The 26,377-nt window shown below is 42.6% G+C and overlaps 2 protein-coding genes and 1 non-coding gene across 4 annotated transcripts in view; 1 reads left to right on the forward strand and 2 right to left on the reverse strand.

The window, feature by feature from the left end:
* The window catches only part of Taf2 (TATA-box binding protein associated factor 2), a 56,949-nt gene extending 53,379 nt beyond the window's left edge, over positions 1 to 3,570 (forward strand). Inside the window, exons 26-27 of one of the 2 annotated variants that reach the window (XM_029469800.2) lie at positions 2,101 to 2,329; positions 2,548 to 3,570. In XM_029469800.2, coding sequence (XP_029325660.1) covers positions 2,101 to 2,329; positions 2,548 to 2,608 — 290 coding nt within the window. In that variant the 3' untranslated portion in view covers positions 2,609 to 3,570. Of the gene's footprint in view, positions 1 to 2,100 lie in introns of both variants that reach the window. The other variant, XM_021183378.2, reaches the window with a different exon arrangement.
* A 2,578-nt stretch (positions 3,571 to 6,148) lies between these two features.
* On the reverse strand, positions 6,149 to 6,535 carry LOC110311013 (large ribosomal subunit protein uL16-like). Its single transcript, XM_021184195.3, has one exon. The coding sequence runs from the start codon at positions 6,492 to 6,494 to the stop codon at positions 6,192 to 6,194; it is 303 nt and encodes a 100-aa protein (XP_021039854.1). The 5' UTR covers positions 6,495 to 6,535; the 3' UTR covers positions 6,149 to 6,191.
* A 23-nt stretch (positions 6,536 to 6,558) lies between these two features.
* Positions 6,559 to 6,696, reverse strand: LOC115029449 (small nucleolar RNA SNORA70). Its single transcript, XR_003835026.1, has one exon. It is a non-coding gene; the product is annotated as a small nucleolar RNA SNORA70 (small nucleolar RNA).
* Positions 6,697 to 26,377: the final 19,681 nt, after the last annotated feature.

Consider the following 26,377-nt stretch of genomic DNA (forward strand, 5'->3'; position numbering starts at 1 on the left):
AACATCTTACAGGATTTTGAATTATGTGTGTCTCGATATCTGAAATAGAGAAGGTGTTTCAAATCACTAAAGGGGTTTTGTCGAGCCGAGCCCATCCTCCTCTGTTCTCTGTCCATTAGAGTGTATTTGTGACATCAGTGCCCACAGGAAGTCCACAGCAGACCTTTTGATGGTTACCTTTTAAAATTTATACTTCCGTCTATAGCTTCTCTTCCTCCCCCTTGCCATATATGTTCGTCATATTTTTATCTGTAGTTGTTAGGTGTTAACACAATTGAGTTCCTTGTGACTTTTGTGTATTACAGTCCTGTCTAGACACATAATTGGAGGCAGGTGTGCTGGTGCTGTGTATCTTCATTTGGGAGTACCAGTATCCAGTTGACTCTTTTTGCAAGGTTAACTATTGTGGTTAGTCAGGATCTAGATGCATTAACTCATTGTGGATTACAAAGTAATGTTATTCTAATTAATCTTTCCATTTTTATTTATAGGATGTATTGTTTCTCTAAAGCTAAATTCCCTTTTACTATTACTCATTGGCATGAGCCATATAGGAAAGTATAGATAAATGCCTAATTCTCTCTGTACTTAATAATTTTTTTAAAACAATGAGTTTATTGACCACATATTTTAATGGCGATCAGTTCAGAGTATTTATTATCCAGGATTAGTATTGGAATTGTTGTATCTTTGAACATCTTTAAAGGCTGCCTCCTGAGTCAGTTAGGCAGACTGAGTTCCTTGTTGTTGTATCTAATGCTTCAGGCTCATCCTATAAATATTCTGACTCAAACTGGACTCAGTGCTTTGTCACAGGAATGGTTGATTCTGCTACCCAGGTTCTTAAAGCTACTTAACTTCCTGTGTTCTCATAAAAGTTAAACAAAATTTAAGATTTGTAGGCAGGGTATCCTATTCTGAGCAATGGGGCCTGCAGGTAAGGATGAATTCATTTTCAAAGTGGTTGTAGGTATCCTGGGAAAGAGTCAACCCACAGATAGCCATCCCTGGGAAAGAGTCAACCCACAGATAGCCATTTGGTCTTTGCCTCTGCTCAGAAGCACAACTTCCAGGATAACCATTCACTTCTGAAATCCTAGCAGCTTGGCCAATGTTTAGGACTGATGATGAGACCTGTGCAGCTCAGGACTGAGACTCTGAGAAGTGCAGATAGTCAGCTAGTTAGTGTAGGCAGTTGCCAAACAGTGGATGCTGCATGACCGGCCATGAGCTGGGAGCTCAGTTGCTCATTTGTCTTTAGCATTGTTTCTTTTCCCTGTTACCTGGCTAGGTTTTGTGAGATATGAGTCTGGTGTTCTATACTTCTAGCTTGAGGAACATATTTAAGGCATTTAAGATGGAAATTAAGATCATAGAATAGCACATTCTGTTACAGTTTCCTTGGTCAACAGGTTATTAGAACTGAAGGGCGCCCTTGAGGACATTGAGTCAGTTTTTAGACATAATGCAGTACATATTAGAGGCTAACCAGACAGTGTGATCGAGAACGTAGGCTCCCAAGTTTCAGTTTCTGTCTTCTACTGATGTTATTGTTGTCTTTAGGAACATTTGCGCTCACAGCCTCTGCACTTTCTGGGTCTTGACTGTGTGTTCTGAGTCTTCCAGAAGAGTTTACCTCTACCCATCTATTCCCAGAAACCATCTAAGGAACTAAAGAAGCATTTAATTTTCACTAAGATACCTTTATCAATAACTAACATAGTATATTTATGTATGAATAATTTTCTAAGTGACCCAATAAAGACTGCCCTCTTCTCAGGGCAGAGAAGTATTTGAAGGAGTTATATTTTCATTGGCCAGTATAGATTTTAGTATATAGTATATAGATTTTAGTATAAAGGAAGTGATTGTTGAATCATACTACTTATAAAATATTAACATTCAAAGGTTGGTTTGCTAATACATTAGCACATTAGAATTTTTTATAGTCAGATGGACCTAAAATAGTTGCCTTCTGTCCGATGCTGGCAGTGCTGTTGTTAGCTGCTGTGTACCCATGAGTATGTCATCAGCTTCCTCTGAGGAAAGCTGTCCTTCCTTACCATCGACAGAAACTCATTCCGTGTTTTCATCCCAAAGGTAAAGAGCAGCCTTTGGAGATGGGTGTGCATTCCATGGTGGCAGCCCCGCTCTCCATGTTTGCTAAGGAGGCTCTGTCATCGCGACACAGCGAGCACCATCACCACCATCACCATGAGCACAAGAAGAAGAAGAAGAAGCACAAGCACAAACACAAGCACAAGCACAAGCACGACAGCAAGGACAAGGACAGGGAGCCCTTCTCCTTCTCCAGCCCTGCCAGCGGCAGGTCTGTGCGCTCCCCCTCACTCTCAGACTGAAGCCTGGTCCTCTGTGGAGACACAAGCAGGGAGTGTGGAGAGACTGCAGAGGATGTCCATTTGTATGCCTGAGGTTTAAATAGGAATGAGTGTATTGGTTCTGGATGAATGTTCCCCCCACCCCAGTCCCCCCCATTCTTCTGAAAACAGAGGATGACTTTTATAAAAGCCTTCCTATCCACTGCAGGCCCATTCAGATGCTGGTCTCCTGTGGACCAACAAAGTCAGGTATGCTTGAAAGCCTTTGATGGATGTCAGAGGCAGAAGGACCTTTTCAGCAGAAACAACTGCCAGATCCGTGGGACCCAGCAGTTCCATGCAGTGTTGAATACCGCCACTTGGAATTGCTGGAGAGGCTGTTGTGTAGGACTCAATCCCTCGACTGCTTTTTGTGTTAGCCATTGAAACTGAACACCGTCATTTATGAGCAAAGAGTCTTATATTTCTTTTTACCCTAAAGTACAAAAAGTTTTGAAAGAAATTATTTTTTAAAAAATTAAAGTAACTATCTTTTGATAGTACATTTGGTGATTATGATGTTGCAATGTAGCAGATCCAACATTATTCTCCAATCAAGATGTTTAAATTATGTTTTGTTTTGTCTTCCATTAAGTGCAAGTGAATGTGTTCATATGTAAAATATCTTTTGCCGAATGTGGACAGTTTACACACATAACACATATTCTTTCTAAAATTACTCTGTATATAAGCCAGGCATGGTTGTGCATGCCTGTAATTCCAGCAGTTGGGAGGTCGGAGGATCATTCAAGGCCAGCCCGAGATACATGAGAATCTATGTCAAAAAAGCAAACTGACAAACGTTACTCTGTCTAACAAAACATGATACTTTGAAAGGGTGTCTTTATTTGCTGTTTACGAGCTTGGATATAGATCATTTGGCCCACACTGGAGTATACCAGCAACAGTTTAAAATACATGTGCCATGCTTTGGTTTCGTATTTTAAAAGTTTGTATGGTTTTATGTTTTGGTTTTGATTTTAGGTTTTTGGTTTTCTGAATTTACCAGGTTCTGTGTTAAAAAATATTTCATATCTATTCAGTTTTATTATTTCTTTTGTTACTAAATATTTGACTCATTTCTTGATCTCAGAATAAATATTTCAAAGGGGATCCAAAAATGCTGGACTTTTAAATAAACTTTTAGTTATATTTAACTTGTTTAATAAATAACTTTTTAAGTTGGACAGTCTGCCTTTGTTTTTCTTTATCACCTTGTTAGCTTCCTGAGCATGTGGATATAATACGCCAGGTTGCATTTGCAGAGGGCTTTGAAATGAGTGGGATTTGAACTGTCCCAGTAACAGGGCAGTTCAGCAGATGGAGATGAGGTTAAGGTCTCTGCAGAAGAAACTCCTTCAAAGCTAGACTGTGTGAGTGACCTTGACCTGGACTGTGAGCACAAAGGAAGTGTGCTCGGGTGCTGCTTGCTGGAGTTGGGATCTCACTGCAGTTTGGGCTCCCTTGGAGCTCACTGTGTAGATCAGGCTAGGCTTGAACTCCCAGACCATCTGGCCTGCCAAGTGCTGGGATTAAAGGCGTGGCCCACCACATTTAGGGCTGATTCAAACTAATGAAATGGTGGCCAACTTCAGTTAGTTTTGAAAAATGGGAATTTTTAATATCTTGGTGTGCAAGTAGCACCTTTATATAGCACGTAGAACTTAGCCGTTTCAGAACAATTACTTCTGCCATGGCTTGAAGAGAATCATGCTAGCCCGCTGCCATATAAAGGCCCACCGGTACATCAGGTATAGCACTGAGACTTTGATCCATCTGTGTGATTCTGATTCTTGTCTGTGTGATTCGTGAGAATCAGACACTTCTTGGATGGAACATTTTTATGGTGGGCTACAAATTATACTGCTGGTTCAAAGTAGACAATTAAAATAATTATTTCTGGTTTTGAAAATTGTTAATCATACATGGTCAATACAAACTTGAGTGTTTCTCAGTCTCCTTCCCCAGCATTGTCTTAACTGTGTCTTCTTGTTGGGAGCTCATCACGTACATTTATACATGTACATACACACAGGAGGGTTTTAAACTCATGGGAGCAGACGATACACAGTTGCTGAAGTTGTTAATTTTCTATACTTATTTGATGGTTTCGAAACTTTTGTGTCATAGTAAGAAGGTTTAGAACTCTTTGGTTCTAGAAGAATTCCCTTTCTGTTGTTTTAAATGCTACCCTTTTATCATCCAGAGAGGATTCACCATAGTTTGATTAAAAGTAGGCAGAGGTCCAGTCAGTTTCTTTGCTTCCAGAATGCTACTCAACACAGTGTATTAAGAACTACATCTTGGGGCTGGAGAGATGGCTCAGCGATTAAGAGCACTGACTGTTCGTGAGGTCCTGAGTTCAATTCCCAGCAATTCCCACGGTGGCTCACAACCTCTATTCTGGTGTGTCTGAAGACAGCTACAGTGTACTCATATAAATAAAATAATAAATCTTTTTAAAAAAGAACTACTTCTCTCTGGAGTTCAAATGTTGCCTGCTAAATTTCTTTCAAATTCTGGTGTGTTTTAGACTCTGCATCTGTCTATGGTGTCTTTACTACTTTTCAGCCTTAGCTCATACATTTTTTTTCTTTTGTGTGACTTCTTTCTCTTGCTGAGTGAGAGCAGCCAGACTGGACATCCACACTCAGGGGTGTGGATGCTGCCAGTTACCTTCTCTGGACTTGGCAGCCCATTCTTGGGTGTTGTGGGTTGGACTTTCACATTTTTCTTTGTTTCTGGGAAATTGACATTTACAGTCCATTTCTCCCTATTTGGATGATTAAGGAGCAGAAAGGCTAGTTATTGTCATCAACATCTCATAGACTACTCGAAAGGGCAATTCTAATCCAAATGCATTGAGATCCTTGCTGGAAAAAACTAGACCGCCATTAGTTTCTCGGTGCCTGATGCTCATCTCTTCTGACTTCAGTTTGCATTGTCAGTCAGTGAAATTCCTTCAGGTCAAATGTGTGCTTGCACACAACTATTTCAGAGTTTTTAACTGCTGGCACCATCGACTTTTAATATAGACTAGCCATGGTGACTTGCTTCCAAAGACTAAAGTATGGAAAAGGAAAAATACATATCAAATAAAAATATAAAATCTTTAGAAAAAAATTAGAAGTGTCTTCCTCCATACTGTGATGTCAGAGAAACCACTTCTGTCAGGGGGTGAAAATCTGTGTTCTGACTCTGTTTTGTCTAATGAGGTAACAGAAACCTTTAACTCAGAGATCTGCCTGCCGCTGCCTCCCGAGTGCTGGGATTAAAGGCCCACCACGCCCGGCTTGTTTCTTGTATTCTTGTGCTTAAAAAACAAGTCACTGCACACACCTGTGTCATGTGAGCTTCTCTATCCTGTGTCCTGATAGTGCTTTTAGTTTCTGGACTTCTAAGTCCTTAATTCATTCTGACTTGAGTTGAATTTATATATGGTGTGAGACTGTTAAATCCTCTCTCATTCTTCTGCATGCAGAATTCCAGCTTTCACTACCACGTACTGAAGAGGCTGTCATTCTGTGTTCCTGGTATATTTGCTGGAAATCTACTGAGCACACATGCATGCATTTATTTCTGGGCCCTCTGTTCTGTTTTGTTGGTTGATGTGTCAGTGTTATATACTAATTATTCATAGCTTTGCAGTATAGTTTGAAGGGTAATATGTCCTCGTGCTGTGTGTGTATGTTATGTGTATATGTGTGTTTGTGTATGAGTGTGTGTGTTTTCTTTTTTTTTTTAAGCAAACTTGATGAGAGATTTATTACTGAACACGATTTGGTAGGGTATAGGAGAGAACTATTGAAGCCTTCAGGAATGCAGGGCTCTCCACTTGTCCAGAGGACCACGGTTGGGGATATATTTGACACCACAGCCATCAGGAATGAGCCACTTCTCAGCAACCATGTCTTCAAATTCATCTGCATTAAACTTGGTGAAGCCCCACTTCTTTGAGATGTGGATCTTCTGGCGGCCAGGGAACTTGAACTTGGCTCTTCGCAGAGCCTCAATCACATGTTCCTTATTCTGCAACTTGGTTCGGATGGACATGATGACCTGGCCAATGTGAACCCTGGCCACTGTGCCCTGGGGCTTCCCAAAGGCACCACGCATCCCTGTCTGGAGCCTAGATCAGGGACAGCATTGTGATCAGAGGCTTGATTACCAACTGGCAGAAAATTGTCTCCAAGGTCCCTTGAGGCAACCCATATAGATAATAGGCTACATACACTACACCAAGGAGCTGCTGTTTGCAACCATTGCACACCAAAGTCCCCATGGGAAAAGGGGACTTGGTCGGCTTAATTAGCTGCACAGTGTGTGTGTTTTCTTATGATCACCTGGACTGATGGGTTTCTTTTGTGGTTGGTTCCATATGTAATTTAAGGAGTGGGGTGTTTGTTTCAAAACTGGTATTAGAATTTCCATGGGCACTGTACTAAATTTGGACATCAATTTTAGTAGCACCAACATTTGAGCTATTAATTCTTTATATCTATAAACATGAAATATCACCATTCATTTGTGCCTTTGGTTTCCCTCATCAGTGGTTTGTAGTTTTACTGTGTGTGGGTCTTTTATATCCTTGGGTAAGTTTATTGCTGAACATTTTGTTTTTGTTATTATCATAGATGAGATTTTTCTTTTGATTTCTTTTTTGGATAGTTTTTGGCTAGTGTAGAAACAGTACCGTTAATGTGTAGCCTTTGGTTTTACTATGATCGTTCATTAATTATGCATGTTCTAATTATGCATATGTGTTTGCATGCAGGCCTGTGTTCATGTGTACATGTATCTATATTTATAACAGCCTTCCCTGTCTAGGTTTGTGTGAACAGCAAACAGCGACATTTCATTTTGTCTTTCCTTCTTGGTAGCTTCTTTCCCTTTCTTAATTTCTCCAGTGTGGACTGTGAATTCTTACCTTGTTCGAGACCTTAGAGGAAAGTTTTTAATATTTCACCATTAGCTGTGGACTTCCGTCCTAAAGCCTTCAGATGCAGAGTATGGTCTTTCTATACTTCATGTTCTTGTTAGAGTTTTGTGTTTTTAAAAATATTTATCCTTTAATTTTTATGTGCATGTATGTGTACCATGGAGGCCAGAAGAGGGTGACAGATCCCCTTGAGATAGAGTTACAGACTATTGGGAGTCACCTAACATGGGTTCTGGGAAGAGCAGAAAGTGCTGGAAGAGCAGGAAGTGCCAGCTCTCCAGCCCCTTTAGGGATTTTTGGTTGTTTGTTTATTTTTAAATCTTGAAAAGGTGCCAGCTTTATGAAATTCCCATCTGTTGAGATGATTATTGATTCTATTATTTTTTTATCTTTCATTCTGTCAATGTGGTGAACCACGATACTCACTGAAGTGTCCCACCAGCCCCTGGGAAAATGTTTTAATCGAACCTGTTTTATACCGTGATGGAACCTGATGCTTATTTTTCTGCTTATTTGTGACTGAAGAAAATGGAGGTAAATGAAAATTCATTTGCAGTTATTTCCCAATAGCCAGGCTGTTGTGGGTGCTGTATTGAGAAGGAATACTTGAAGGATGAGATACTGTAGACAGCGCTAAAGACTGCGGTGCTGCGTGTGAGCAGCACCGCACATGCCCAGCGTTTTGTAGAGGAGCGCCCAACACTGTGCTGCACACTGAATGTCTCTGATCTCTGCTCATTGGATGCCACGTCAGTTTTTACAACAATTGCAAGCTCTCTGTTTTTCTGAAGTATCCCCCGCTCCTGTGGTGTGCTCACAAGCACTGAGGGTGACCAACCTCTCACTGCTGTCCTTCAGCTTATGAGACCACCTACTCACATGTCATAAGTGACAAACTGACGGATTTCCGTCCCAACAACTAAAACAAGCCTTCGACCCCTCTCCCTCCTTCCCTCCCTATCACCTCTTTTTTTTTTTTTTTTAAATCTGTTTTTCTGTTTGAGACATAGTCTCATTATAGTCTTGACTAGCCTCACACTATCTATGTAATCTGTATAGTCACCGTGATCCTTCTGTGCCTGCCTCCCAAGGGCTGAGGTTCCACACATCTGCATCATGTGACACATTCCCTGCAGAGCCTCATCATGTCTGCTTGCTAACCATTGTGCGCCTGCCTCTCTGCTACCTGCCTTATGTGTACCTGTTCTTGTTTTACACCTGAACAATTGAGTGTAAAATAAGTAATTAAAATACATTCAGCATTTACTACTCACATTCTATGTGTAGTTACTGAGATAAATTCGTGATCGAGACAAAACTTGAGGTTGCCCAGCTAAGGAAGTAGAAAGCTCAGAATTGTAACTCAGTGACTGTTGGCTCAGGGAAACTTTTTACTGAGCAAGCCTGGTGACCCCCCCCCCCCCCCAGTTCAATCTCTAGAATCCACATAAAGATGGAAGGAGGGAACGAACTCCAGAAAATTGTCCTTTGACCTCCACACACATGGATGACATTTGGGCTTCCATTTTCCCCTCTAGCTCTTTTTCTCCTTCACACACATATGGTGATAAAATAAAATGAAATATTTTAAATGATTTTAACTTAATGTTTTATTTCCAGAATAGCACATCGCCTCCTACTTCTTCATAGACTATAATCTGAAAGAAAAATTTAATCAGCCAAATTAATTCTAATTAACAAACTGTAGGAGTGTTCAGAAGGCATCCGCACGTACTATACAATCACTTTGACAGTCTTGCTCCTCCTTGGGGCTGCTGCAGCCCGTGGGCCCAGCACTCTCTAGTTGATAAAGGAGACACCAGCACTGGTGCACAGCCTATGCCACGTGACCTTAAAGAAGCAGGAGCCCAGACTCCTCCTGGACTATTGGCTATTTCCTCTTTGCGAGCACTTCGCCTGGAATGTAGACTCCACTCAGACACCTGCATTGGTGGGGCCCTTTCAGGTTTCAAGTAACCATCATTTCTTCCTTCTTCCTTTCCCTTTGTTCTTCCTGTCTGTTCTTTCCTTCTTCCACTTGTTTATTCTACGTGTATGAGTGTTTTACCCACATGTCGTGTATGTGGACCACAACCCTGTGTGCAGTACCCAGAAAGGCCAGAAGAGGGTATTGGAGCCCTTGGAACCAAAATCAACCTAAATTCAAGCCACTGGCACCCTCTCGGGAGTGGAAGATTTTCTTGGTCTGATTATGTGAAGCAGGCAGACCCAGCCATCGGTGTGGACAGCACCTTCTGCTGGCAGCCTAGATGAACGGACACAGAAGAGAGACATGTGCCTGTTGGCCTACTTGGCCTCACTGTAGCTGGGAGTCCCTCTAGTCTGTTGCTACAGTGTCATTTCGTGTTTGTTACCTCCTCCAGTTTCCAATGTAGAGCGAGACCAGCATTTTTCCTGAGATCATCCAGGTCTGTAGGGCCAGACTGGGATTGTTAAGACATCCAGCCTCATGTCCGGCCTCACTGAGCAACGTCTGGGTTCTCAGTCTCTTCAGTGTGAGAAAGCCTTACTGGACTACTGCGACTGTGTCCTGAAAGCCAGCCTAATTAATTGCCCTTTAATATATGTATTCAGTCGATCAGTTCTCTTCCTTTAGAGCCATTATGTGAGAGCAAGGATTGGAGCCCAGCTCCTCTGCAAGAGCAGTCGGCACTCTTAACCACCAAGTCATCTCTCCAGCCCTCATAGAACGTTTATGAAAACTCACACTTTTCCAGTGGTCAGAAAAATGCTGTCTTCAATTGCGTATACCCACTATAGTTTTCCTATATGTCGATTCCTTGGTTACTGTGGTGTTATGTGAAACACTGGTGAATTAACACTGCCATGCATTTTTATACAAGCATCTTTCTTGCTTGGTTCGAGAACTGCAAGTTTATATGGCAGTGGCTCACAGTTCCCGGACTGGATTTTGTACAAAAAGAAGCGCTAGAAGATTTCTTCTCATTTTCTCACATTCAATCATTGAAAAGTATCCTCCAGAGAGAGGGCTTTTTTTTTTTTTCATTTTTAATTTCTCCCTAGTGGTTCCTATATCAGACAACCTGGTAATTATATATGTTAGATACCATGGGGGTGACAGAGAAGGGAAGGGTTCCCACAAGTTGGAGGAGTCAGAAATTTTTTTTTTAAATTTGTTATTTCTCAAGATAAACTTTTACACCAAAACATGTTACTTGGGTGTGTAAAGGGCCCTTCCCATTTGATCATGAGTCACCACCCCATTACCCTGTTTATGAGGCACACTTACCCTTAACCATTTAGCCACCATGCTCACTGCACTTAAGCATTGTCTCTGCATGCACTGAGTTGAACGTGAAAGTAGAGGCTGGTTTTTACCAGCTAGAGTAAAGAGCCACGGCAGAGAGATCAAGTCCTGGAAAACAGGGGGCTTGGGTTCTGCTTCCCAGTTCTGTGATTATCTTGTTCTGTGGCCTGAAAGAAATCCCCCAATCTCAACGGGGGCCCAACTCTTTGAAAAATGGAAAAATAAATAAGATTGTTTCAAGGTGTCTCAGCGGCTGCCAAGCTGCTAGCGCTATTTCTGTTGTGACTGATGGTAAAAGTCTTTACTTTGGGTCTTAAAGACAGCCTTGTGTGGTTTTAGTTCAGTTTTTGAAAAAGACATCTCCGGTAGTCTGCATATACTCTGAAAATACGGACAAGGTATTGTATAGTTACTGGGTAAGTTTCTGAAGTACTATAAACTGTTTTCATATCTTTTGAACACATCGACCTCCCTCCCCGTTACCAAGACCGCCTCACACTGCGGCTGCCCCTCAGCTGCTGTGAGTGAGTTCTAGATCTTTTTCAGTCTTCACAATCATCAGACCTCACAGAGATTTGATAGACAGCAACCCATGGCTGGTGGAGGGGCATCCACCCGTGAGTATACCGCCCTGCTTTCAAGGAGCCTGGGCCTAGCAGCAGATGGTGCGCATGCGCGTGCCACTCGTACTGGACCCTGTAGTCTGAACCCGATCATAAACCAATGAGACATCAGGGCAGACCATGTTGGGTGTACAGAGATCTTCTGAGTTTCTCTGTTCCAACCGCAGTTCTGTGCTTTGATAATTTTCAAGTGACGATTTCCTTTCCTTTCTGTCAGGGTTTGACAGGGTCTCCCTTTGTAGCACCGGCTAGCCAGCAATCCACAGTATGGACTAAGCTGGCCTCAAAGTCACTGCAGTTCTCCTTCATCTGCCTTTTGAGGGTTGGACTCTGTCAGTGACACATACCTGGCTTTAGTGAAGTTTTGTTTATTCTTTTGAGACAGGCTTTCGCTAGGTATTCCAATAGCTTTGAGCTTTTGATTTTCCTGCCTCAGTTTCCCTCCTACCATAATCTCCCTCCTGTAGGGACCACAGGAACATGAGGAGTCAGATGATTTTTAAGTATTTATTTAGTTGTTAATTTTGTTTGTTTGTGTGTGTGAGAGAGAGAGTGTGTGTAGGCATGTTTGTGGAGGTAGGACAACAACTTTGGGGAGGAGTCTTTTCTCTGGGGAGATCAATAGATCGTCAGGGTTGTGAGTTGGGGCTTTAATATCTCCAGCACTAGTGGGAAATTCTTAACTGTATATATCTTAAAGCTTCTATGTCCTGCCTCCCATACCAGAGGGCATTCTTAAAAAACACGGTGTCCAGAAATTGAGTCTAAGAGACAACAATGCCTGATCATGTGAGCCATAGACACTGTGACGGTGGCGTCTTGACACCTAAATACAGTCTTTGACTTTGAGAGGAAACGTGCCAGCTCAACTTGTTTGGTGTTAGGTTAAGAGTCCTCAAGTGAAACGGTGGCCATGGCCATAAGTAGTTGGCTGCTTAGCTGGTTGTTGTCACAGTTGATTTTTTGATGTTCCTTCTTGGCCAGGTGCGAGCTGATGGGCTACCTGCGCTTCCTAGGTCTGGTCCCCATGTGGCCCCTGCATCACAGAAGCAGCTGCATCTTCAGGGAGCTTATCTTCCTTCCGCTCTGGCAGAAGTGAACGCTCTGCCCCTTTTGTGGCCGAGCAAACAGACGTGGGGGCATGTGTTCTACATTTCTATTAATGTAATACAGGCTTGTTCTGGCATTGATTAAAAATCTGCTCTCCAGATACTTCTGTGCATGATCATTTTATGCAGAGTTGTTTCGTATGGCGTTTGCAGACGTCGTCCCATGTTCCTTACACCTTGCAGATGCGAGCGGACCGGTCCTTCCATGCGGTGGTGGGCGTGGGGGAGCTTTACTCCTTGAAACTGGTACTTCATGTGAAAGTTGTGCTTCTCATTAGTAATGGTGACTTTTGAGTGGGAAATAGAGATGTCTCTCTCCTGGCTGGCGAAAGCTTTGGACGTCTTTGGAATATCTTCCTTTGAGGGGATAGTTCACACATCAGGATTTGATTCCCGTGCAGTTATTTTCCACTCCGAGTGGAGGAGCCGACTATTATCCTAAAAGGTCAGTATTTGCTTTCTGTACTTAATGGAACAATTGGGTTTCGTGCCTATTTTTCTTTAACAGCAAAGTTTTATTTTCAATAAAGATGTCTTTCACTTCAAGTGGATGCTTGGTGCTCAAAAACACCGAAGAGTACTAGAATTGACCATCTCTTTACTCTTGCTACACAGATACCCTTTAATAGTAAGAGTTATTAAATGAAAATTTAAAAGGCCTAATGTTCTACCCCTCAGCTTTTTAAAAAAGAAAAATCTTATAAGGCATCACTCTTAGGAGTCTTCTCTCTCTCTCTCTCTCTCTCTCTCTCTCCTCTCTCTCTTTCTGTGGTGTGTCCGTTTGTTTCTCTGTCTCTGTCTCTCTATTTTTTTCTCTGTCCTGAGGATTGAAGGTCACTCTCATGTGAAGCAAGTTCTGTACTTGTCAACGGCATCATAGCCTCTTTGAATTTTCTTTTCATATGGGTTTAAAGTCACTCCACACCTCGGTCACATCATAGACTTTTGATCTTTCTGTCTCAGTTTCCTAAGTAGCTGAGAGCACGGGCCTACAACAACATGCCTGGCTTTCTGTGCACTTTGGCTTAGAAAGTTGACATTTGATGTACTGCGGAAGTTCAGTGGAAACTCGATTGTATGGGTTCAGACCCATCCTCTACCACTGGCTGAACTGTCAATGAACATTGCCTAAATGGTCTATTCTCCTGATTCCTCATCTTTACCTGCACAACGGGGACAATGGCTATGACGACAGCAACGATGGCGACAGTAGTGATGTAACTTTTGGAATTTGCTGTTTTAGGGATCCCTGTGAAGATATGGAGAGATTTGCAGACCCACTGCCCGGTTCCACAGCCATCACTGCTGCAAAGGTGAGAGTACAACCATTTGAACTTTCTGTACATTGTTCCAAGAACGTACAATGAGCTAACAGATATTTATTCAACAAAGCTCATGTTTGCATGATCTCCATTAAGCATCAGTGGCTTAATTAATTAAATTAATTATTAAATTAATTAAAAGTCCACACAGGCAGATATGGCCAAGAGACAGAGTGACCTGGGCTTCAGTCCAGGGATGCAGTATCTTCTGGTGGAGACATTTCAAATCCCCTCCAACCTTAATTCACAGAGGTTCACTGCTTTCCTGATTAGTGTGGACAGGAGATCAGGGGGTCCCCCACCTTGATCCAATCCCCTCTAATAAGTTAAGAGAACTATTGAGATCTGTGCTCTTAAGCAGTGGTGTTCCTCCAAGAGACACAGGACACTGTCTAGTAGCCTCAGTGTCAGAGAGGAAAGAAGCCAGGAGGGTCAGAGGATGTAATGTTCTCATCTCAGAAAACAGAGTTCTTTGACACAGTAAGGAAACGTTCGTGCCTTTCTCTAAAACAGTGAAGAACTGGTAAGAAATGAAGAGGGAAACTGCGATGTTTGTGAGTGACAAGTTAAAACTCCAGGCCAGCTAATCTACTAGTCAGGACTAGGGGAAAGATAATGATTAAGGACATTTCCCAAAGTAGAGGCGAAAAAAAAAATACCTTGCTTGAATTTAATTAGGTCAAATTGTGGTGCAATTTATGTCCTAGGGAATTGTTGGAAAGAAAAGAACAGTCATCAGGCCATGTTGGTGGGGCCCAACAGCTGGGCTGTGATGTAATAGGGAAGAAGAAACAAAGACAGGGAAAGAGACAAAGAGGTCTACTAAAGCCGCCACCATCCCAGCAGCCAATGCCAAAGGCTTTACACAGTGAACTCATAGCCAGGAGCAGCATCGTGTCTGTGAACACACAAAGGACGGGAATACTAGAAGGGGGTTGGGGAATAACCTGAACAGGAGAAGATGCCTGAAAAATGGTGGTTGAAAGTATACTTACTGACTTTGATGAGTCGAATCTAGATGAGTCAAAACCTCAATGCATTGTAAGAGTAAAACCAAAAGTCTGACAAAGTGGTACATCACATTAAAAACGTTTAAAGAAAAGACAAGAAGAGGACCAAAGAGTTAAGGGTGCTTGCTGCCAAGCCTGATGGCCTGAGTTCAATCCCTGGGAGCCACACAGTAGAAGGAGAGGACTGGCTTCCACAATTGTCCTGTGGTCACTGTATGTGGGCAATAGCACATACGCTGTGGCACATATGCATGCACTTCTGTGCACACTCACACATGTAAATAAAATAATTTAAACAATTAAAAGACAAGAAAATATTTCAAGTGGTTGGAGGAAAAAGAAACCCTACATATAAAGTAACTGTACTGAGCCTTAGCTCTAACTTCTTTTTAGAACAATGGAGGCCAGTGCAGTGGAATGATATGGTCAGGGTGTCAAAGAAATGGCCAGCCAAGAATCTTTTGTCCACTAAATCTATCTTTTACAAATAAGAGCAGAATAAAGACATTTGTATGAAAGCTCAGATGGAAAGACATTGTTCTCTCAGGCATTTCTTTTTTTTTTTAAGATTTATTTCTGTTATATATTTGAATACACAGTCACCGTCTTCAGACACACCAGAAGAGAGCATCAGGTCCCATTACATATAGTTTTGAGCCACTGTGTGGTGGTGGGAATTGAACTCAGGACCTTTAGAAAGAGAAGTCAGTGCTCATAACTGCTGAGCCACCTCTCCAGCCTGACATTTCATAATAGAAATGATTGAAAAAGTTCTTGAGGTCAAAGGCAAGAGAAAGTAACATCAATTCTCACCAAATCAAAGAAAGGGATGCAGGCAAAGAGAATCATGTAAGTGGTCATAGGGTACAGCTTGGTTCACAGAGTGGGTGCCTAGCATGCACAAAGCTCTGGGTTCAATCAGTAGCATAGAGTGAGTGGTGGTACTCACCAGCAGTCTCAGTGCTGGGAGGATCAGAAGTTCAGGGTCATCCTTGGTTACCTAGAGAGGTTAAGGACTGATAGACAATGTCCCTAAAACCATACAGAGGTATTTTAAAATAAAATTGTGAAATTGTAAAAGGTAATATAAATAATTTAAAATTTAAAATTGTACTTATTTACTTACTTTTTATTGATTCGTTGTGGATTTCACATCATGTACCCCAATCCCATTCATCTCCTTATCCCTTCATATCTGCCCTCTGCCCTTACAACCTCCTCACGGAAAGAAAATGACAGCAACAACAACCAAAACGAAAACAAAAATCTCACCATGGAAACCGCAGTGTGTCACACAGTACACCTTTTCTATCACCATGGAAACCGTGGTGTGTCACAGTGTGTCACACAGTACACCTTTTCTGTCACCATGGAAACCGCGGTGTGTCACAGTGTGTCACACAGTACACCTTTTCTGTCACCATGGAAACTGTGATATGTCACAGTGTGTCACACAGTACACCTTTTCTGTCATCGTGGAGACCGCGGTGTGTCACAGTGTGTCACACAGTACACCTTTTCTGTCACCATGGAAACCACGGTGTGTCACAGTGTGTCACACAGTACACCTTTTCTGTCACCATGGAAACCGCGGTGTGTCACAGTGTGTCACACAGTGCACCCTTTCTCCCAGGCATCTTTTCTTACAAATGTTCATTGCAATGAATCATTCATTGGTCTGGTTCGAGACCTCTGGTTTCTGCTACACTATCAATACTGGATCCTCACCAGAACTCTTGGATATCCTGTTGTTGCCTTTGTCACAGAGATCCCGCAGCTTTGGATCTGCAGTACTGGCCCCTTCACAAGCTCTAGCAGTTCATAGATGAGGTGGATATTTGGGTGGGCCAACTCAGGCCCTGGATCTGGGGCTGGGTGGAAGCTGAGTTGGTCAATCCATCAGCTCTCCTGTGCCTGTGCCAACAGGGCCGGCTCTCCTGACCTTTGCTCAAGCTCTCCCACCCTCATGCCCTCAAGGCTGTTTCTCTCGTGCCTAAACCACCAGGGCCAGCTGATGCTTGCCCAGGAGCGATACAGGGCTTCATCTCCCAAATGCTGCAGATGGAAGGGGTAGCTACATCTCTCCCATCCCCATGCCCTCAAGACCAGCTCTTCTGTCTGTGTGTCAAAGGGCATCTCTCCCTCACCCATGCCACCGCTCTGCAGAAGAGAAGCTGGGGCAGCTCTCTTGTGCATCAGCCACCAGGGGCAGCTTTACTGTGCTGTCCAGGTGAGGCACAGGGACCGCTAACCCAAGTGCCACAGCCAGCGAGAGATGGGACCAAGTCTGCACAGCCCTTGCATATCAACGTGGTCTCAAGGGGCAACCCAAACTGAGGACATCCACATGGCCTTTGGTGATAACATGGGCCTTGGACATCAACACAGACCCTGGCTGCTAAGGACAACAGACCCAGACATGACCCCTGGCAGCAGCATAGGCCTGCCTGTCATCATGGCCTCAGGTAGAAGCCCAGACCATTGGTGGTAACTAGGGTCACAGATATCGACACAGACCCCAGCTACAGCAGAACCATGGGCCCAGACATGGCCCTTAGCAGTAGCCCAGGCCAGGATGTCACTGTGGCCTCAAGGTGACAGCACAGGCCCCTCAGATGTTTGGTTCCCAGCATCAGTATGGCTTTTGGACATCAACATGGTCTCAGGCAGCAGCTCAGACCACTGACATCTGGATGACCTTTGAATGGCAACACAGGTCATGGCCATGGCCCCAGACATGGCCCTTGGTGGCAGTCCACACCTAGACATCACTATGGCCCCAAGTGGTTGCAAAGGCTCCTTATATCTGTCCGTTCCTCACCGCTGGTCCATCTCCAGTTCTACCTTGCTCTACAGTGCAGAGCTGCTCAGCTTCACTTTCTCCCTCATCTCTCTACCATGTGCTCCACTTTCCCCATCTCTCACACATTCACTCATCTTAGGTGTGGCTGACCACAGAGCCTGGGGTGTGTGCTTGGCTGTCTCTCTCTTCCAGCCTCCTGGGATCTGTGAGTCCAGCATGGCTGCATAAGGGTGTGTGTGACACAGTTCCTGCCCCTCGAGCATTGCCAGGCCATTGACCCCTCCAAAATCTCCACATGTGCTGATGCCTGCTGTTGGGCTGGAACTGATCTCCTGTCTCTTCTATTTTACTTTAACTCTCTCTTTCTGGGGAATTTACTTCTGCCATTACTCAGAGCTAATCATTCTGTAATCAATGAAACAATGATTACAATGAAGGATGGAGATGGTCATGAGGACGGGGGGATGAGGAGCAAGCCTACTGCTTGGCCTTCAGGGCCATGGGAAAGGATCTAGACAACAGAACCACCAGAGCCATAGAAACCTACATGGACCTTTGTAGAATCTGCTCATTGTGAGACATGGCCTTGAACTTGGAATTATATGAGGAGATACGTGTACCCTCTGGTCCAACGACTGCTGCATTTATTAGCCAGGGTAAAGTTGGGGACACCGTGGATAGAGAGTTAAAGTTTCTCAAGAAGAAAAGGCATGGATAAGAAAAGAAAGGTGGAGCCGGGCGTGGTGGTGCACGCCTTTAATCCCAGCACTCGGGAGGCAGAGGCAGGCGGATTTCTGAGTTCGAGGCCAGCCTGGTCTACAAAGTGAGTTCCAGGACAGCCAGGGCTATACAGAGAAACCCTGTCTCGAAAAACCAAAACAAACAAACAAACAAAAAGAAAAGAAAAGAAAAGAAAAGAAAAGAAAAGAAAAGAAAGGTGGAATCTATAGAAAACCGGCAAAGGATAAATGGGTTTATCTTATAGGAGGAAGGCATGTATATGATCGAGGAATAAATAGTATAGAAGGAGAGTATAGTTTAATGGAAAAGAATGATGGGCTAGTGAACTGACGTTCACAGAGAGGTTGTCAATTTTGGACAGGAGGCCATGGAACTGCCAGGATAAGGAAACAAAGATGAAAGAATGAAAAGATGATGTACAAGCATGTAAAAAGTTTTTACTTCGTTCTGCCAGCTACTTGAAGGATCGGAGATGCCTAGAGAGATATTAGAGAGAGCTAGTTGCTTTACTTACATACATTTTAAAACTTTGTAAGAAATTATTTTAACCTTAGTAGCGTGTCACCTTTCTGTACTTACATGAAAACAGTTACTAAAGACTGCCGTCTGCTGCACCAGGAAACCCCAAGAGCTGTGCTCAGCTACCCATGAAGAACAGGCTGTGTAAAAGCTATAGGAAATGTTTAGTTTCTGTCTTAAGGAAGTGGGGGTTGGGGCTAATGATCCAAATTCTTAAAGTTTATGTAAATGAAAGGATTTCTAAAGAAAAAATGATTAACATGGTCCAAGTCTTGATGTAGCTTTAGTGAAGAAGAAGAAGAAGAAGACAGGGTTCAGGCTCTCTGGTCAGAATGAAGAATGAGAAGAAGGAAGTATGATGAGAACCCTCAGGCCAAGAGAGAGCAGTTGAACTGACTCAGAGTCCTTATTGCATCGGGGCTGCTCCCACTGTCCCGTTTCTCAGGACCGTCCTCATGATGAAGCTGGACCTCAGCCACAGGGCTTTTTTACTTCTTGTTTTTAATAAGTATGCATGTGTGCCGGCTTGTCTGGATATGTAGCACATGTAGGCAGTTCACATGGAGGCCATAAGAGAGCAGTGAAACCCTGCAGACTAGAGTTACAGGCACTTATGAGCTACCCGATGTGACTGGAGACCCAACCCAAGTCATCTGCAAAGGCTCTAAACTGCTGAGATCTCCATATGGCCCCAAACAATATAAATACGTAATTTACCTAGTTCCACTCTTCACTAATTTAAAAGAAAATGGAAATCGTATCTAAGAACATGCATATTATTATACTGTCAATCCTAAAAGATAAGGAAATGTAATACACCTGGCATAACACCGTAGGACTGGGCAGGAAGAGAGCTGTGAAATAATGAAGTGATCCTAGGCTGTGCCTCGACTTGACCAGAACAAGTAAAGAGAAAAGGAAAAGATAAATAATGGTTGGCCTAGGACTGGGGGCGTCGCTCAATCTAAATGCGTGAGGCCCTAGATTTGATTCCCAGCACCTTATAAAGCATGGTATTTATTGCATTCTGATAATCACAGCATTAGGTGGCTGGAGACAGGAAGATCTGAATTAGAGGTCAGCCTGGGCTATATGAGACTCTCTCTCAAAAACAAAACAACAGCCATGAAAATGTTAAATTCACAAAATATAAATACATACTTGTCCTCCATTTCGTGTGTAATGCATATGAAATTATGATACATAATAATTATAGTAATGTCATTCTGGGTTTGTAATATTTGATTGTAGTGTGCATAAAAATAATATCACAGAAAGAGAAGGGTAAGTGGATATATAAATACACAATAATTTTATGTATAATTGAAATTTCGTATAAATCTAACTGTGGTGGTCTGAATAGGAATGGTCCCCCACAGGCTCATATATTTGAATGCTTGGTCATTAGGGAGTGGAGCTATTTGACAGGGATTATGAAGAGGTGTGTCGTTGTTGGAGTGGGTGTGGCCTTGTTGGAGGGAGTGTCATTGGGGATAGGCTTTGGGGTTTCAAATGCTCAAGCCAGGCCCAATGGCTCTCTCACTTCCTGTTGCCTATGGGATCCTTGAATATAGAACTCTCAGGCTTCTTCTCCAGCACCATCTCTATGTCTTCATGAGGATGACAGTGGATTAAACATCTGAAACTGTAAGTAAACCACAGGTAGATGCTTTTCTTTATGGTGTCTCTTACAGCAATAGAAGAACAACTAAGACACTGACCTAGAGTTTGGCAAATGACAATGTAAATAGGTGGTAAGGCCAAAAATGACCCCAAGCTCATAGGATTATTAAAAATTATTAGTATAGGAAATAAGATATTATGTGAGGGAAATATGTATTTAATAGGAAAAGGTAAGGAAAAACTCTAAGTGAGGCATAAACTATAGAAAACTCAAAGTGAAGTAGTAGATATGAATCCAATTCCACGAATGACAAAATTAAATGATCTAGATTAATAACCCACTTAAGAGACAGAGATGTCAAACTAGATATAAAAAATAAAGTTGTATGTTGCCCACAGGAAACACAGAGACCCAGAGATACAAATAAATTAAAGTAAAAGGCTGGATAAAGTATATATGTTTACATCCATGAAAGAAGGAAAGAAAGAAAGAAAGAAAGAAAGAAAGAAAGAAAGAAAGAAAGAAAGAAAGAAAGAAAGGAAGGAAGGAAGGAAGGAAGGAAGGAAGGAAGGAAGAAAAGAAAGAGAGAAAGAAAGGAAGAAGAAAGGAAGGGAAGGAAGAAGGCAAGAAGCTGGAGTGGCCATACAATATTAGGAAAGAGACTTTAATGCATTTTTTCTATAGAAAAAAAGATTGGTCTTTTATAATGATAAAGCTCCCTCCTTATTTGTTGTATAAAATTTAATCTACAACAAATATATAGCTATTGTAAAAGCATGTGTTCAGCAATAAAAATCCAAGCTATGTGGAAGGAATGTGACTCAGTGATAGAATGATGACCTAGTATTCATAATGTTCATGTCCCCAGCATTTTTTTTTAAGTAGAGGAGCTGGAGAGATGGCTCAGAAGTTTAAAGTATGTGCTGCTCTTGCAGAAGACCAAGGTTCGATTCCCATCATCCACATGGTGGTGTACAATCATCTGTAATTCCAGTTGTAGGGGCGATAGCTAACACCCACTTCCGACTTCCTCAGGTACCAGGCATGAAAGTGGTGGACATACATACAGTAGGCAACACATTCATATACATAGGATAAAATAAATCTTTTTAAAATAAAAAAATGGAAGAAACAGTTTTAGAGATTGTACTGGCTGGATTTGTGTCAACTTGACACAAGCTAGAGTCATCAGAGAGGACGTCTTGGTTGAGGAAATGCCTCCATGAGACCCTGCTGTAAATTATTTTTTCAATTAGTGATCAGTGTGGAAGGGTCCAGCCCATTGTGGGTAGTGCCATCCCTGGCTGGTGGTCTTGGAGTCTACAAGAAAGCAGGATGAACAAGCCATGTGAAGCAAGACAGTAAGAAGCATCCTTCCATGGCCTCTGCATCAGACCTTGCCTCCAGGTTCCAGCCCTGTTTGAGTTCGTGTCCTGATTTCCTTCAATGATAAAGACTAACATGGAAATATAAACTAAATAAATCCTTCCCTCCCCAACTAGCTTTTTGGTTATGGTATTTTGTAGCAATAGAAACCCTAACTAAGACAGGGATATCAACAACTCATTTTCAAGAATGGTTGATACAATAGGCAGATTAATAAACCAAACAACTAGACCAGAACTAATTATGAACTATGAACTACTGAGAGCTAACAGATATCTCAGGAATGCGTCATCCAGCTTAAACTGTACACATCCCTTTTAAACAACAAGGAAGGCCATAAAACAGCTACCATAAGTTTATGAGGAGTCAAACAGTACAACGGATATCCTCTGGAGACAGAGTTGAACTTAGACTTCAACAACAGAGGTTTCACACATAGGTTCATGCACCAAGAATAACTAGTAATCAAAGAACAGAGAAATGCTGGAAATGTCCCAGGAAACGGAAACGCTGTGAACTGAATGAGACAGAAGTCTCACTACAACCTGTGGAACACAATGATCTGCTGTCTAGAGGACAACGTGCATCTGTAACTATGTAACACTGAGGAAGGGTTCATGGTCAGTATCCTACCCTGCCATCCTAAGACACCTGAGAAGGAAGAGCAGACCAAACCCACGTTAACGTAAAGAAGAAAATAAGGATTACGGTTAAAATGATTGAAATGGAAAACAGAGAAATAATAGAGAAAAAGCAATGAGTTAGAAAGGTGGTTCTCTGAGAGCATTGACCAATCCAAAAATAGAATTCTAAAATCAGCGATGAAAGCACAATGACACATTATTACTAAACATTCTAGGAATAATGAAGATTATAAGGGAATAACGTAAATAACTGCCTTCTCCAAAATTAAATAACCTGGAAAAATGGACAAAATTCTTAGAAATTTACCGGCTACCAAGCTTAGTCAGAAGAAATGGATTCTGAGCAAATATATGGATCATGGTGGCCAAGGCCTGGCCTCCCAGCACTCAGTGACTGAGGCTGAGAAGGATGCACCATAAGTGTGAAGCCATTCTGGGCTACATAGGTTCCAAGCCTACCCAGGCTACAGGAAAATACCCTGTCCTCTCCCCAAAGCAACCAACCGAAAGCAAAACAAATCATAATGGATAATAATTGATTGAATGAGCAATGAAGACAGTGTGCTGCAGAAGAGCCCAGGACCAGATGATCTCACAAGGGCATTCTAGCAGACTTTGTTTGTTTTCTGAGACACGCTTTCTGTGTGAAGTCCTGGCTGTCCTGGAACTCACTCTGTAGTACGGGCTGGCCTCGAACTCCCAGAGATCTACCTGCCTCTGCCTCCTGAGTGCTGGAACTGAGATTGTGCACCTCCATGCCCAGAATAATTCTAACAGACCTTTAACACCAACCTTAAAACGTTCTGCAAAATGTAAGAGGAGGGTATATCTCAAAGTTTATTGTGGGAGATGAGTATTTTTCCAATACAGATACACACATACAGACACACACACACACACACACACACACACACACACAGAGAGAGAGAGACAGACAGAGAGAGACAGAGAGAGACAGAGACAGAGAGAGACAGAGACACAGAGAGAGATAACAAAATAAGTTACTACAATAAGTATTTGCTATAAATAAAGATAAAAAATTCCTCAACAAAATATTAACAAATTAATTCCAGCACTATACAAAATGTATTCAATATCAAGGTGAGAATTTTATTTTTATTTTTTAAATATTTTTTATTAGGTATTTTCCTCATTTACATTTCCAATGCTATCCCAAAAGTCCCCCATACCCTTCCACCCACTCCCCTACTCACCCACTCCCTACCCACCCACTCCCACTTTTTGGCCCTGGAGTTCCCCTGTACTGGGGCATATAAAGTTTGCAAGTCTAATGGGCCTCTCTTTCCAGTGATGGCCGAACAGGCCATCTTCTGATACATATGCAGCTAGAGACATGAGCTCCGGGAGGTACTGGTTAGTTCATATCGTTGTTCCACCTATAGGGTTGCAGATCCCTTTAGCTCCTTGGGTACTTTCTCTAGCTCCTCCATTGGGAGCCCTGTGATCCATCCAATAGCTGACTGTGAGCATCCACTCCTGTGTTTGCTAGGCCCCGGCATCGTCTCACAAGAGACAGCTATATCTGGGTCCTTTCAGCAAAATCTTGCTTGTGTATGCTCTGAGTCACGTAGTCTTCAGGAGATGAGAACTGGCCAGCCATTACCCGCCAGTGACTGTCAGCCAGCCTGCCTGTGCCTTGTTGGCAATAGCGTGGATTCTTTTTAATATTATGTAATAACTTGAAAACGTCAAGTCAAAGGTGTATCAACTGATGAGTGGGTGAAGAAAGCAGAGTGCATCAATGCACTGCGATTGCATGCGATGCAATGGAACTTCAGTCAATAAAAAAAAGGCGAAGTGCTGATTAAGGCTACAGCATAGGTCGACCTTGAAAGCATTTTGCCAAGGAAGAACACAGCTCCAAACAATCAATTTGTTTGTGTTACTCAAATTTAAATGGAACAGTAAGAAGGGGTAAATGGCTTTGTGTGGTTGTACAGGTCTTCAATCTTAGCACTTGGGAGGCTGAGATAGGCGTATCTCAGGACCAGCCTGGTCTCCGGGGTAAATTGCAGGCCAATAGACTTTGTTTCAGTAAATTGCAGGCCAATAGACTTTGTTTCAGTAAATTGCAGGCCAATAGACTTTGTTTCAAAAAGAAAAAAAAGCAAGCAAACAAACAACAAAAACCAAATGGTGGGGTATGTAAACAAATATGAAGAGCTAGAAAGTGTTTGCCTAGGACTGGGTTGGGAAGGGGATAAGAGTCATTGCTGATTGGCTCAGAGTTCTTTCAAACAGGTTCCCAGTTGGCTGTACACCTCTGAATCTGCAAACAGACTATCAAGGATGAAACTTTAAATGAGTGACTTGCACAGTGTGTGAATGTATCTGGAGCTGTGGGATAAGGGAATGCTAAGAGGAGGTTGTACAAACAGGGGCCCATCCCATCATGACTGCCCAACAAGCAGCTGAAAGAGTCTGGTGCAGATACTTACACCCAACCAATGGACAGAAGCTGAAGACCCCTGTGGTTGAATTAGGGAAAAGCTGGAAGAAGTTGAGGAGGAGGGTGATCCCATAGGAAGACCAGCAGTCTCAACTAACCTAGTCCCTGAGAGCTCTCAGCCACTGAGCCACCAAACAGCCAGCATACACCAGCTGATATGAGACCCCCCAACACATATACAGCAGAGGACTGCCAGGTCCAGACTTAGTCAGAGAAGATGCATCTAACCCTTGAGAGACTTGGGGCCCCAGGGAGTGGGGAGGTCTGGTGGGGGATGAGGGTGGGGGCATCATCTTGGAGACAGTGGGAGGAGGTGTGGGATTTGGAACACTTGGAGGGTGGATCGGGAGGGGGATAAAAGTGAAAGGCTCATGGTGTTTTCATGTAGTCTCAGTAATTATTTTATTTTATTACTATTATTATTATCTTTAATCTCTTTTTACAGTCCAGTTATTATCCTGCTCCCAGTCCACCCTCCCACAGTTCTTCATCCCATTCCTTCCCTCCCCCATCTCCAAGACGATGTCCCCACACCCACACCCCTATACTCCCACCCCCCTCAGGCCTCTGCATTTCCTGGGACCTCAAGTCTCTCAAGGGTTAGGTGTATCTTCTCTCACTGAGGCCAGACCAGGCAGTCCTCTGCTGTATATGTGTTGGGGATCTTTGGTGTAGTCTCAGTAATTTTAATTGCATGTTTCCCTCTGTACTAAGTGGAAAATTTCCTCCTTGATTTATTGTCTGCTTGGGTCCCTGAAGGCAGGCTTATTTTTTGACACTGAAACACAGCCAGTTGGAAGCGTTCATTGCTCAGGCTCTGTGATTGCACCAGGCCTTGCTTTTCACCTCAAGGAGAGAAACTACTGGAAATTTACTGGCCTCCAACCATTTTTATGTAAAATGAATCTGATTTTTAAAAACCTTCTTATGATGCAAGATGATGAAATTTCATAACTGTAAATCAAATTTTATCCACTAAACATATTACTATAATTTGACCTTGTTTGAGATTTATTTAAGATTAACAGTATTGGTTTGCTATTTTAAGGTAGGGCTTGGCTTAAAAATCTTTCAGCAATTCTGCTTAGGGGAATTGGATTTAATTTATTCAGTTGAATAGTGACCAGGCTATGGTTTGTCACTTTGGTTTTTCAGTTTCAATGTCAGGGGTACCTGGAATTTGACTGATGTGTTCCAAAGGAAATGGAAGGGAAGTTTAAGCTTTTGGGGTGTGTAATTGTATCATGGAATTTCACGTGGTCATTTTACACAGGTCACTCAGCTCCTGTGACAACACTAGAGACTTAGTGTTGCAAGGGTGATGCATACCTAGTCCTCAAGATGGCTGGCGTCTACAAGGACAGGTAGTTCTAGAAACAGGGTATTTGAAAGCAATATGCTAAGTGCTATGCTAGATGGAAGCCTTGTGTTCTGGATGGAGAGGAACCCAGCAGACAGAGTGAGCAGGAAGAGATGGAGATGGATAAGCGATGGCTTTTCAAAAGAAGGTAACCCAGAGG

Source organism: Mus caroli, unplaced genomic scaffold, assembly GCF_978045245.1.
Source record: "Mus caroli unplaced genomic scaffold, Mus_caroli_1 scaffold_16, whole genome shotgun sequence".
Taxonomy (NCBI): Eukaryota; Metazoa; Chordata; class Mammalia; order Rodentia; family Muridae; genus Mus; species Mus caroli.

Bases quoted from the DNA above. Each gene is read 5' to 3' on its own strand.
- LOC110311013 (XM_021184195.3), bottom strand. From the start codon at position 6,494: ATGCGTGGTGCCTTTGGGAAGCCCCAGGGCACAGTGGCCAGGGTTCAC.